The sequence below is a fragment of the Numida meleagris genome, chromosome 3 (assembly GCF_002078875.1).
Source record: "Numida meleagris isolate 19003 breed g44 Domestic line chromosome 3, NumMel1.0, whole genome shotgun sequence".
NCBI lineage: Eukaryota > Metazoa > Chordata > Aves > Galliformes > Numididae > Numida > Numida meleagris.
The window spans coordinates 63,729,901-63,743,951 of NC_034411.1; the positions used below are offsets into that span (position 1 = coordinate 63,729,901).

General features: G+C 35.3%; 1 protein-coding gene across 3 annotated transcripts in view; it reads right to left on the reverse strand.

Moving 5' to 3' along the window:
• NT5DC1 (5'-nucleotidase domain containing 1) overlaps positions 1-14,051 on the reverse strand; it is a 138,707-nt gene that overhangs the window by 38,803 nt on the left and 85,853 nt on the right. For all 3 annotated transcript variants that reach the window (XR_002437385.1, XR_002437386.1, XM_021392840.1), the window contains exons 7-8: positions 9,501-9,675; positions 3,676-3,773 (exon numbers count right to left, since the gene is read on the reverse strand). Coding sequence is in view for 1 of the 3 variants with exons in the window: in XM_021392840.1 (XP_021248515.1) it covers positions 3,676-3,773; positions 9,501-9,675 (273 nt within the window). In the remaining 2 variants the exon portion in view is untranslated. The remainder of the gene's footprint in view (positions 1-3,675; positions 3,774-9,500; positions 9,676-14,051) is intronic.

Here is a 14,051-nt window from a genome sequence, read left to right on the forward strand (position 1 = left end):
ATTAGACTGTCTTCACCCTAAAAGTATGCCATTTTATATCCTGTCCCCTTATTTCTTTTTCTAATTGATCTTTTCAGTTCTTAGCATTTTCCTATATTTTTAGAAGGATTGAGATGAATTACTGAGGGAGGGAAAAGCTTAAGCAGTTGCGTTGTTAAAATGGCAGTTACAAGAGAATCGGAAAAAAATGGAGGACTAAAAGACTTTGCTAAATTGGGGGCTACATTATGTAGGAAGGGAGCACATAAGCACGGCAAGAATTCAAGTGCAGAAATAAGGCAGCCAGGTTGGAACTGTAACGGAAAGTGGGCTATGATAACCTAAGACTCCCTGCAGGAAGGAGGACAGTGGATTTGCTTCTCTGGGCACTGGACAAAGGCACACAACCTCAAAAAAAAATATTGCATCCACTGTTACTCCATATGTAGGATCTTTTTTGGCCTGTGCATATCTGTGCACATATATATGAAGATATATCATCAAATACATTCTAAAATATGCATCGTACATTCAAATACTGAACATATAAACATCAGCAACACAATCTTAGCTTATCAAAAAACCTGACCAAAATAGACAGTAACTGCTCCTGAGCTGGAAATAAAGAGTATAAACGTTCTATTCAGGACCAAGTGAGAGCACCCTGTACTTACAGACTTAAAGAAGGTTTTCAGGGAAGTTAGGGCTATCTTTAGCATTTCCATTTTAACTCCGCATTCCAAAAAAATATAACTGGCAATATCAGAACTGGCCATTAGGACAGTAATTTAACATTCATCAGCAAGTGATGTGATAATCGGAAAGCTCTGCTGTCAAATGTTACAGAAATCTTGGTGTTTTGCAGTTTATCAGATGAACCACAGCTATATTTGCTACTTGTATTCCTTCAAGCCCACCATGGAATTTTATATTATTTTTAATCCAGATGTAGCCATTGAAAGGAAAGGTAGAAAGTTCTGCACTTTCAATGTGGGATTTACACAAACATTATCAGCCAGATGCCTAGATCTAATAGCTCAAGATGTTACTAGTACTTCCATGATTCAATTAAAGAATTTCTCTCTGTAGAAGAAAAAGTAACTTTCTGAATAACAAGTATCTGATATAAATTATGGGATGTTTGTATTATGGGAGTAAATCTTTTCTTGCATAACACTGTTCTCACAAACTATGTGCTTTGCTACATAAGATACACTTAAGTACAAAACCCGTTTTGCCAGATTAAATTAAATGTGGCTGTTATGAAAGCTAGAAAGATATGTATAAACTGTTTCTTCATTTAACAGGATGGTGCTTTGAAAGATGACTGTGCAAAATAAATAAGGAAATACTGTGCTTTTCAGTGCCTCAGTTTAATAAAAAGCAGTTACATGATTCTCTTAAGACTTCAAATTTTGTTTCAGTTTCTTTAAATGATGCATAGCTTGAAACTCACATGAAATAGTGATGCATTTTTAACTGCAGTTAAAATCATTCTTCATTGTTCTAAATGGATTAGTTTTAAAATTATTTGCCAACTGAACCAAAATCATTTCTGTGCAACAGTTATCTGATCTCACATTTCAAGACAATGACTTCTTTGTCACATTGTCCTGCTTCTTGTTCTCCTTCAAATGTTTACTGAACACAGTCACCTTTTTGAAATTATTCACTGAAAAGAATTTATTCTCCTCCATAAGCTTCAAAGACTTCCTCTTAGTAAATCTGCAGCAAAAATCTTTTTATGGATGAATGGCATTCATCTCCAGTTCACAGTGCAACACTTGAGGTGTTTGAAATTAAAAACACATTCCATATTTTGTGCCTTAAGAACATTTGTAACATTTGACCTTGTAATAGCTGGGCAAATCAAAGGGGTGAAATTATCAGTGCCTGCCCTGAAGCCGTATGTTTATTGTGAGGAACACAAAAGGAGGGCAGCAAAAGATACATTATAAAAGTGTATTATTATTTTGGACATTTTCTCACATAATTATTCCTATTGACTAAACTTCACATACTCTTAAACAAGCACTCCGCTATTTCAAACTGTATCTCTAACAGCTTGTTCTAAAGCATAATTCCTTGCTTTTAATGATCAGATTGGTTTTTCAGAAGAAACCATTAACTGTCCATAAAATACAAATTTATTAAAAAGAAGTCCACTCACAGGTTAGTAGTTTGAGCTTATTATATATCTGATTCCTTATATATATCTTTGTGCCACTCATCTATTTGTATAGTAAGGTCTCCAGATACAACATTTTAATGAGTGACCAATCCTCACTGGAGCATCTTTGCAACGCCAGAATATAGTGAATGAAAACCAGTGAGTCAGTAAGAGAGCTCCAGGGAATGCTGTTTTAGTCTGAATGCTGAAGAAAGAAATAACCTCATAAAAATTGGTACTTACAATCACATAATGTGGTTAAACTAATTCTACACAATATTTCTCAAAGGAGACAGTAATTTAAAGTCTTTTTCCTCTCTTCTGACCTTTTTGCACAGAAAAATTTTTGCCTGTCTGTTGAATTTACTGAAACTGACCAACAGGTTCAAACGTTGCTAGCTGGATTACCAACAGAGACACAGCAGGATTTCCTTAGGAAATGAGGCCAATAAGATTGTTTAAAATATCCGAAGTGGATTATGTTTTATTTTCAGTTTGCATGATATGAAACAAAATAAAATGTTTGCAGAGTGAGCCTTTTTTACCCTTTATAATTTATTTTCCCAATTTCATAGTAATAGTTCTCTATTTTTTCTAGAATCGTCAACTTGCAATTTCCTAGTTGTATTAATCCTTTAAAGACTACATTTAACATTTTTATTACTTTCTTTCCTATATAGATAGAAGAAACATTAAAATGCAGTTTCAGCATATATTTCCACTGCTAGTTTTAGTTTTACCATAAAAGTTACACAGTCAACTTTTCTTTTGGTCTAGAACAGCTGATTTTACTGTCATAAAGTGCTAAAATAGAGTTCAATGTATACTAATGTGTCCTATTTTAGATGCAAAGATTAATTTTTAAGCGGCTCTTAATCACTATGATATTTACAAGAATATGGAAAAATTAACTGGCTTCAGCTATGTTTCTATTCTTATTTGTAGTTTGACGAAGACTGTTCTTGTAAACAATTTTTACAACCTTAATTACCTAATGGATAACGTTAGGTTGTCAAAAATGTCAAACATTTCAGAATGTTTTGACTGAATTGAGTACAGTGGCACTTCCATTTGCCTACTCTATTGTGATTTAACCAAAGTAAAGACATTTAATGCTGTCAGATTTCCATCATAAATAATTTCCTCTAACCCTGCAATTTTATTTGTACCATTCTTTAAATTCTTTAAATGTTTCTGGTATGTTTTTTTTTTTTTTACCGTGTCAGCATTGCAAAGAATAAGATTCTTAGTTTTTCATTAATGATGCAATATCTGAGCATCAATACCACTTTTAATTACTGTCATAGCTTTGCCTTTTCATTCTAAATCTTAATTTCGCAGTGCTCCTCAGTCTTAAGAGAATTTTTTACTAATATCTTTACAAGAGTCTTGTGGAGAATCAATTTTAATTCACACAGCTAAATTTTCAAAATATGTTGTTCAGGCTATTAGTTCAGTTCTGTACTCTCAATTTTTGTTTTTAACAGATGTAAGAAGATGAGAAGGAAGTCATGACTGCAACTTACCAAGAGTTCGGAAAGGTCTTTGATTTGGAGTATGGGAGAAAAAACCAGGTTTCAAAGCATTTGTGATCACAACATCAAAATACTCTTCAAAATCATTTCTGGAAAGCAAAGGAAATTAAATTCACTAAAGTGCCTGTACTTGAGGATTTAAGAAACTAGCACAAGTGTTTTCACTAAAGCATCCTCTTCTGTCACTTTTTTTTTCCTGTATAGAAAAGCGTAAATGAGGTGTTTTCTTTATACAGTAGGAATACGTGAAGTCAGGTGATTTACTTACAAATTGTATTTCTTTTTCTAAATCTGGATTTAGGGGTTCCATATACTCAGAAACACACTAATGACACCATTTATGTTTTCTCTTTCTATTTCCAAAAGTGTCCTACAGTTTTCTAACCACTGGCTTCTGACTCTGGGAGGGAAACACAATTTTAAAATTGTAAGTAGTCATTTGTAGTGGAAATAGCATTTAGACTGAGACTTTCTCAGTTCTCTTCTGTGGACCTCTGAACTAATGAGACTGTAGCAACCAGAGCTAATTATTGCAGGAATAGCCTGGAGAAGTGTGCTGGGCCATAGGTGATATAGTCCTGGCCCCTCTCATCTAGCATTTTTTTGCATGGACTATTATCTCCAACATGGCTTCCAACTTCCATTCGTGGAGCAAACCATGCTTTCTTGTTGGTTTGCCTTATTAATATATTCCCCCAAGGGAAACTGTGAAGACTTGAAGTTTCTGGAGGCTAATCCTCATGCTAATTTTGCACAGAAAGCTGATAAAAGCTCTATATCTCAATTCTGAGGTTCGGTGAAGCCACCAGGGGTCAAAGATCATCACTCATGTCCTGTTGAGAAGAAAGGGAAAAACTATCTTTTTCTGCCTTCTTTCTTCTCATTCCCTTGGTCTGGGGAGCTAATGGGAAGAAGCTAAAGCTTGCAGCCCTCAGAGAAAAATTGAAGGCTGATATAAAAGGTTTATTTTGGACACGTGTTTAAGGCCAGGTTGGATGGGGCACTGGGGAATCTGATCTAGTACTTGATCTAGTGGTTGGCAACCCTGCCTGTGGCAGAGGGGTTGGAACTTGATGAACCTTGAGGTCCCTTCCGATCCAAGCCATTCTATGATTCTATGATGCTATGATACCACATACAGGAGAATATTCAATCTGATATATCTCATACTTGTTTTGTAAATTTCATAACTTAGAGGCCAATGAGATCCTTGTGACATATTTAGTTGAAGCAGTGAGCAGATCCAAAAGTTGTGAAAGTTTTGACAAAACAAACAAGCAGAGCCTGATCACATGAGCTTCATTTGTTTAGGAAAACAGACTGGAGAATAAAACAAATCTAGCAGTTAGATCATATAAAGCACAGACAAAATAGTAATTTTCCCCTAGTTATCCTATTTAGAGTTTACAAACTGAACACATATGTATTTGTTTTCTACTCTTGAGACTATACATGCTTTACAAAGTCTTATTGGCTTCTGGAATAGGAAGTAACTGAAGACTAAAGATACTTAAATGAAAACTGGGAGAATATTGGGAGACATGGTTTAGTGGGGTTGTTGGTGGAGTTGTTGGTGGTAGGTGGATGGTTGGACTAGGTGATCTTGTAGATCTTTTCCAACCTAGCTAATTCTATGATTCTATGAAAATGTCCATATTGCTGGTATCTATTCCATATGTATGCGCTGGCTTAGCAGGTATCTAGGATGACACTGTAGTTAAAAGGCCTAATTAATACAGCTAGTGAAGGGTGATTTCATATACCCTGAGTCTGAAGTGCCATTTTGTCAGCTGAACTTTTTCTTCAGAATCCACTGACTGCTCTGACAAAATCCTCACTTCACATATGGCTCATAAAGACCAACAAATATGATTCTCAATCTCCCAGCTGAATCCCATCATTAAATTCAGATTTTTCAAAGTTCATAAGGTCTGTCAAAATACAGATTGATATCTGAACTATGAGAAACCCATCAATTCAAATGGGTTTGAACATTTCTATACAGTACGTATGGAACTCATTCATGTGAAGGTGTTAAAAAAAACAGAGACCTATACACAAGCCAGGAATATTACAAAGCCAATATGAAAAAAATAGGGAACCCTGGGGAACATTCATGCCGCCTATCCTACCATGAGATGAACTTCTGGAGGTGCCAGTTTTTCCTACTGTAGGAAGGTCTTCTTTATTTTAAGGATTCTCTTTGACCTCACTTATTACATCATCCAGCTGGGAGCTTCAGCAAGAAATAATAACAGTAATGGCTACCTACATATTCTGAAGTTATTAAAACAAATTAGACAAATGTTGCTTAGAGAGTGATTATTATTTATCATTGGAAAATATAAACATTCTTCATCTAAGACAGGTATTTTATTTTTGTAGGAATGGTTCTTTGCTTGGGTGACTGTATTACCTACAAAATCTGAAGAATGACAGATACTCTTGCAAGAATGTAGAAGTCACAAATGGCAAGTCCAAGATAAATAGAGGCACTAAAATACTATTAATGGTAGAAGAAGCTTATTGGAAGAAAACTAGCTAACCGTGCCATTTTCAAATAACCTACAGTTTTCCAGGAGACTGAGGTAACTTAACTAAAAATATGAATGCTCTCCCTATGAGGTTACGTTCAGATTTTTATTTTGTGCTCTAAGTTACATTCTGGCCTTAATATTGAAAGCCTTTAATTTTCCTTCCTCCAGTTAAGTGATAGTATTGTTTGTCTTATTCAACTTGTGACTATATGTAAACCTTTTTAAGACAAATTGTACAAAATTGTTTGGAGGATTCCAGAAGTTGAACAAACAGATGTGCATCTTTTTAGGTGATAAGTATCAACAAAGGTAAGCTTCTTGTATTGACGTACAGTGCAAACAATGTTTCCATGGGAAGTTAAGCTTGAACTTTAAAAATAAAGTGAACACTTCAGGAACATGACAAAGACTTGTAGGAACAATAACTTGTTCGTTATGTAAAAAATTCAAAACACAGTGAAGAGTCTTTCACAAGATTCGGGTAACTTTATCTTGATTTGTTGTAGAAGATGTGGGAAAAGGTCCTTATCTATGACCTTTTTAGAATCACTGAAAATTTCATTTGCAAAGCTACTTATTTTATGAGCACCTAAACATGCTTTTATATTACTACATAACATTCATGATAAAATTTGTTCCAGTTACTGCTTGTGCTTGGTGTGGTGATCTGTGGTTACAGTGAATGGCTAGGACAAAGAGTAGGACCTATCTCACCTAACTGCAGCCATCTAAAAGTTACATGCTGAATTCACAGACCATGGTCTATACCACAGGCAGAGCTAATGGAAAAATTTCCACATGCTTACACAATTCATCCCACTTACTTCAGACATTATTTTATGGTACAGAATGAATTGCCAAGGATGATGTCCAGCATTTTCTCTCCAGTAACCACAAAGGGAATCAAAATGACCAGCTTCAAAAATTTCAAGCTTTTAAGTGGCTAACATTGATGAAAAGGTGAATTGACACTCACCTTTGGTGACTACATGATGACAGACTTGCATTTAGGTGTGCTCCTAACAACACTTCAACATTCAGCTAAGTTGACCAACATTTTACTAGTAGGTAAAGCCTGAAAAGTCAGACAATGACATTGCTTCTTGTAAATGAACATCCACTTGTTTCAGTAGGCTTACATGCCTTATACAGTGATCCCAGTGGTATGCGTGTGATCTGCCTAGGAAATAGTTTTCAGTTTATTTCAAAACTAGATTTTCTCTTACACTCCCTCTCTCCTTACCAAAATGGCTTTCAGCGTAAGGACAAGCTGATGACCAAGCAGAGGAAAGCAATTGGGATATTTTGCTCTTTAAGTAATTAATCATACACTTAAGCACATATTTCTCAGTGCTGATTTTAGGTGGACAGCAATTTCTTTGCAAAAGGGGAACTTTTTCAAGAAACTGCAAATAAGGTAACAGTTCCAAGATAAGGATATTATTTTTAAGAGGTTAAAACTTCACACATATCTCTGCTTTTCATCTTTATCCTTATTTTTTTTGGATGTAATATTTTCATAATGATTAATTGAAAAGAAACAGTTTTTTAAGAAAAGGAAATTCACAAGGGTTGATGTAAAGAAATAAAATGCAGTTAACCTGGCAAAATTAAGGTTAAGAGAAGAGATAAGATATATATGAACCTAGACTGTATTCCAGTAGTACAAAAAGCAGCTAGGGAAAGTGGAGATTCATTGTTTGATACAATAAGCAGGGAGTACATAAGAGTAACAAAGTGTTCAGAATTACTTTAAGGACAAAAAAATTACTTCAATAATGTCTAATGGACAGTGGAGTACTTGTTACTCCAGAAGATGTCTTTGAAGCCAGTTTGGATGAGTCATTGGAAAACATGATTTTAGAACATTGTACACTTATGAGAAAAGAGACAAAGTGATATGATATTCTTCTAGCAGAGCATCTCTTCTGTCTTTTGAGAGGCAACCAATCTTCTCTGCCACCTTTCAAGCAGGATCTCTACTGCTGCCTTCAGAGCACTGGAAGAAGCTGCCCAGAGAGCCTGTAGAGTCTCCTTCTCTGGAGATAACCAAAATGTGTGTGGATGCTTTCCTGTGTAACCTACTGTAGGGAATCTGCTTTAGCTGCAGGGTCAGGGGCTGGACTTCTAAAGGTTCCTTCCAAACCCTATGATTCCATGATTCCGTGAAAACTGCTGAAACATAATTCACCAAGGAAAAGAAATCCAAAATCATTATATATAGCTAAAGATTTTAGTTTTATACCAAATTTTCCTTCAGAAAACCACTAGACAGATCTATATTAAAAAGTTAATTTACAGATACCTTACTCAATAGGAGAATTGTTTTTTGCAAGGAAGTAGGTTTACCCCTCAAATGACAATGTATAATATTCATGCAAGGCGGTGAGAACTGGCACAGCTGATGCTCCATTTAGCATTTAGCCCAGAGAGCACAAAAGACAGGTGATACTGGTGGGACTGGTTTTGGGAGGTTGCTCTGGTTTCCAGCTTACCTGTGGTTTTCTTACTGTGCTGATGTATTCACTTTGCTCCTCCCTTACGTATCCAGATAGTCAAGGTTGGCTCACATTGCACTATTTTTGTTTCTTTGATTCACTTTCTGAATAGTTTCACCATGTCACCCCCCTAGCCATTAGCATCACTAATCAATTCCTTTCTGGAGGAGTAAGTTTTGCTGCATTTCACTGAACATGACTTGACCAATCATGTTCGTAAAAATACAGCTAAAAATAGCTGTTGTCAGCAGCTGCAAATATCAAGCAACTGCCAAGTGCAATCAGCTACCTGTTTTATCTTCTCTGCTGCGATCTGCAAATGCACATTCCTCATGCACAACCATCTTGTGGAAGCCATCATGAGGAAGAAGTATTTGTAAGATTTTCTGTGCAGATTTAATGCAAAAAGAAGAGAAATATTACTACTACTTGCACTTATGATTGGAGAGGCACAGATAACGTTGTAAAAACATATAATAAAATTGGGATTCAGATGGTGTCTTCAATTAGGTGTTGGCCTGAAGATATTTCCAGTCACATTTAAACCCATCATGATGCCCAGAAAAGATGTAGGATATGTGTGCTGTGGGTCAGATGAAGCTCACAAGCTAACATGAACTACTTTGTCTTGAGTACCCTACTACTAGAGACAGACCCACCAGAAACTTAAGATCCAAATAATTTATAACACATAAAGAAAGGAAAATTAACTTTCCTATAGCTCAGGCTTATATCCAGCTGATGTCTAGCAAATATAATTTGACATGGACAGTGCGCTCACCCAAGAATATATTCACACAGGAGCCTGCAATAGTCACTGTGAGAACTGGTAATTAGTAGCAGAATCTTCCCAGCACTCTTCAGTTGCTTCAGCCACTTTTTTACAGAACTGGGGCATCTTTGTAAGTATTTTTCTGGATGATTTTTCACTTCTGGGAAATATGTCCCACAGTCCTCTAAAAAATTAAAACAAAATAATATATTAGCCAACCCTCGTCACAAACCACTTACTCTGCACAACAAATATCCTTTCATGTGCAAACAACAGAATTTTAAAAAGGCAAAGCAAAGTTTAAAGATTTCCCTGGGTTGTAACTCAATATAAACAAAAAACAATGAAACCAAAAGGATATGTTGTAGCAGAAATAAGTTTGTAACAAATTCTATAATATATAATTTTCAGTTATTATATTTGATGTTCTTTTACTCATAAGAGTAAGTAATGCATATGTTACAGGTTATAGTGTTACACAACAAATAATGACTTCCATTGCCTTTGCTCAAATTTTGGATACTGTTTGTGATTTAAAAATGAGTTTAATGTTCAGAAAATTATAAGAATATGAAATTCTCAAGCACATTGTTTGGTTACTTCTTATGGGTTATGTTAGTATTGTCTGATGAATAACACTCATTAATTTTTCTGCTATTTCACAAATAGCATTTTATCTGTGAAGAGCTGATAAAATAAGGTGGCAAAGCTCACAGGTATGTGGAATACTAGGAACAGATACAAAGATAAGAAAACCAACCAAATTTCCAACATCAATAATGCTGTTTTTGCTGAAAATTGCAGCAACAGAATTTTGCAAATACACTTGAAATGCAAGATTTTAAAAAGTATAGAATAAGACAAAGTTGGCAGTTAAATTTATGTATTCATTAATATCATATCAAGTAAATAAAGATATACCATGGTATAACCCAGAGCAACTGTACCAAGTTGTCAAATTAATACGAAAGTTACCTTTTTTGCATCATCCCTATGACTTAAGCTTACATATTTCTTCTCTGATCAAACCTTCTATAACCAAAAATGTCAAGCTAGTTAAAGGTCTAAAAGGAAATACAGCAATGCATAAGCAGAAACAATACCAAGTGTTTGGTTCTCTGTCTGTGTGTGTATTACGAACATCGCCAACATGAGATTATTTTTCTTCCAGCATTTGTTCTATATGCAACTGTCTGTGGTCAACTTTGCTGAATGATTTAATAAATCCCAGACATGACTTAGCTTTCTGGTATGTGAATAATGCTATTTTCAAGTAAGAAAAAATAAGATTTAAACCACTTGAGCTTTAGCTATTTAATGAAAGAGAGAACATGTACAGTTGAAACAGAAGTACCAAAGAAAGACTGAAAGATACATACTGGGTGCTAAACATAATACCATTTCATGGGTTACATATTCAAGCATCCACAGATGGCAGGAAAAAAAGTCTCCCATAAGGAGTTCCAAATTGGATGTCATCGCTGCAGCTAGACAGGAGACAAAAATGTCTTACTCTGTACTGTGACTTGACAGATGCCCTTCCAAAAGCTACAGAGTGAGTGGACTGCTACATGTCAGGAAAATCACTTAAACAAAATCTGTCAACTTCTAACCAGGTCACTATTTTACTCCATAGTATTTAGGTCAAGACATGTAACAGCCTTCACCAGAGGAATATAAGCATGTTCATGCAGCTAGCTCCATGGGATACCACAATGTTTGTCTTGAGAGCTAGCCAAGAGCATTGGCTTTTTTGATTAAACAAAGCAGATCTACCAAGGAAAGTTTCCTGTGGAAAATGTTTTTACCCCCTCTTTCCTGGAACATGAATACTGTTTGGGATCAGTAATAAAGTTTTTAGTAGCAGAAGATGCCTCTCCTCTTCAGAATTATCATTAATAGCTGTATTTCACGAACTATGCTATGACAAGTTTTCTTCTTTCTTCCTTTTTTTATAGAAAATACACATTACACAAGAATGAATGGGGACACAAATGAAGCAGTTTTGGCACTACCTCTCACAGGTTCAAACAATCAAATAAAGATGGTAAAGTTCATTTAAATACACAGTGATCTTTTAACCCTAAGAGAAAAAGGTAAAAACATATGAACTTTAATGCTGGACATACTTTGTTGTCTTTTTTCCCTACCAAATGTCTCCCACTCTCAGTGGACCATTCTTTGATGTGTAACCAATGTAAGGCCTTTGAGTAAATTTAAACAGCACTGCCTTCTTTCTCTGTACACCGTGAAGTATCTGCTGCATAATAAATCTGTGATACTTCATCTTTAAGTTCCATCCTAAGTAGAAAAGATCAGCAAAGCTGGATTTAACATATAAGCCAAAAGAGAATCTTATTTTACTTTTCTGTCCAGAACCTTAAGCCCAATTGTTAATTGCAGACAAGAAATAAATCAGTTCTCAACACTGGGATCTGAAGTTTGCCTCTGGGCTGCTTGCTGTTATCAGGCAGAGATACCTAGGAAGAACCCTCATTAACACACACTGTACTGTAATTAGGCAAACACGGCTCAGGAAAAGTGGAGTTTAACTCAATTCCTAACATACTATTGAGTCTGGTGAAGACACTTTACTTGAATATATACTCATAATAGAGAAGCCTAATCACCAAAGCTTGCAAGATTTTATTGAAATCCAGATAAAACAAAAGCTGAATATCTTCTTTGTTATCCCAGGCCAAGAACAAGTGCTGAGGAAGACAGCAGAGCCAGCGTCATCTTGCTGGCAGAGTTGAGAAAAGTTAAATATGTGATGGAGAAATTAGCATCATGTTAAGCCTTCACAATCAAATGGAATGATTTGATGGTGAGAAATGAAGCATTTTTTCCCAAGTACTTGTTATCACTATATCACACGCTGTACTTCATTTTTCTTTAGAAAAACTTAAAAGCGTAAAAATAATAACAAAACTCTATTGAACAAAGAGTCAGTAAGCAATCAGAAAATAATTAATTTTATCAGTGCTAATACAGGAGAGGAGAAAATAAGGTAACTGTAATAAATGGTTTTGTGCTATTGTCATACAACTCTCTTCCTGAAAAGCAGAAAAGTAATTCTTAGACAAGCACCATTCTTGAGAAATAAATAATGTGTCTAGCCTGCAGTAACTCTTGTGGAGCATCCAACTTTCAGAATTTTCTTAAAAATGGAACTCTGAGCACCCTTTAGAGAAGCTTTGGTGGCCCTCAAATTCACTGTATCATAATGGAGGACTAATGGTGACCACCAGATCTACAACTGACCACTTGCTACCTGCACACTGCCTAAAATAAAGTCTCCACAATTTTATCTGCTTTATAGATATCATTGAACATGTGGCTGTATGGATACTGACATGTATTAATACATACTCACAAATTAGTGAAAGGAAACCAACTTTTACCTCAAATGTCTCTATATAGTTTGCAGATATTGATATGCATACTGCATACTGATATGCATGCCAAAGCCCACGCTAATAACCTCTGGCTCTTTGGTAGTGTGAAACCTTCCCAAAATGTAAAAAAATATATAGAAGTGGAAACAAGAAGACTGTAATTATCAACAATCAACATATTTACCCTCCTATGATTTTATAAAAGAACTTATTCCAATCATATGGAGAAGGAAGCAAACCTCTATGCATTTTATGCACAACTTAGTAATTTATTGCTGTTGCTCTGCATTGCCAGGGAACACATGCAGTTTTTCAATTTCCATTCTTGTTTCTAAACAGCTTTGTGAATTCTCTGAAATGCAGCCTAGGATAACACATTAGCAATTAACCTTTGCAGGGATACATAATCATCTTTCAAATACCCTTTCAAAAATAGTAGTTGTCTTTGCAGTTCATTAAAAATCTTTTCAGAAATTAAGTTTCATTTTTAAGCAGAAGATAGAAATATAACCAATTAAAGGTTGTCTAGAACTGCCACATAATAAAATGCTGCCAGAAACTGCTTCAGACCTTCTTATCAGATCTACTTCATGTTGTGTTTTCTAAGAAATAAAATTTCCTCTATTTGCATTATCAAAAGTTCCTTTAGTGTCTAGTTTTGGGTTTGTTTTTCCTTATTTAATCTGATCTTGAAGATTGATCAATATGTCCTTTGCACTTCTTGCCATGTAAATTAACTTATTGTAATACAGCTGTGATAATAAGTGCAATGGGAATTGTATGTAGCTGGAATGTGAAACCCTCAGACCAAACTCAGAAAGAGCTTGCACAATGCTTGCAGGGACTGGCAGAAGTGCTTCAGCACAGACAACAGTTCAGGTTTAATCCAATCACCCTCCTCTAATACAGTCACAAAGTTATGATATTCAAATATACTATTTGATATTCCAATGCAATGCCTTAGTGCAGGGAAACATAGTTCTTATTTTCTCTTGTGCTCTTTACTACAGAACTTTTCCCTGGCAGGGTCAGTTTACACCCCACTGGTTCTAGAATCCTTCGGGCTCTAAGTCTGTAATTTACATTGCTGGGATAATGCAGTTTTCATCTCCTAACTGTTATTTGGGTTATAAAAAAGACAAATGTTGAAGAGGTACATTTC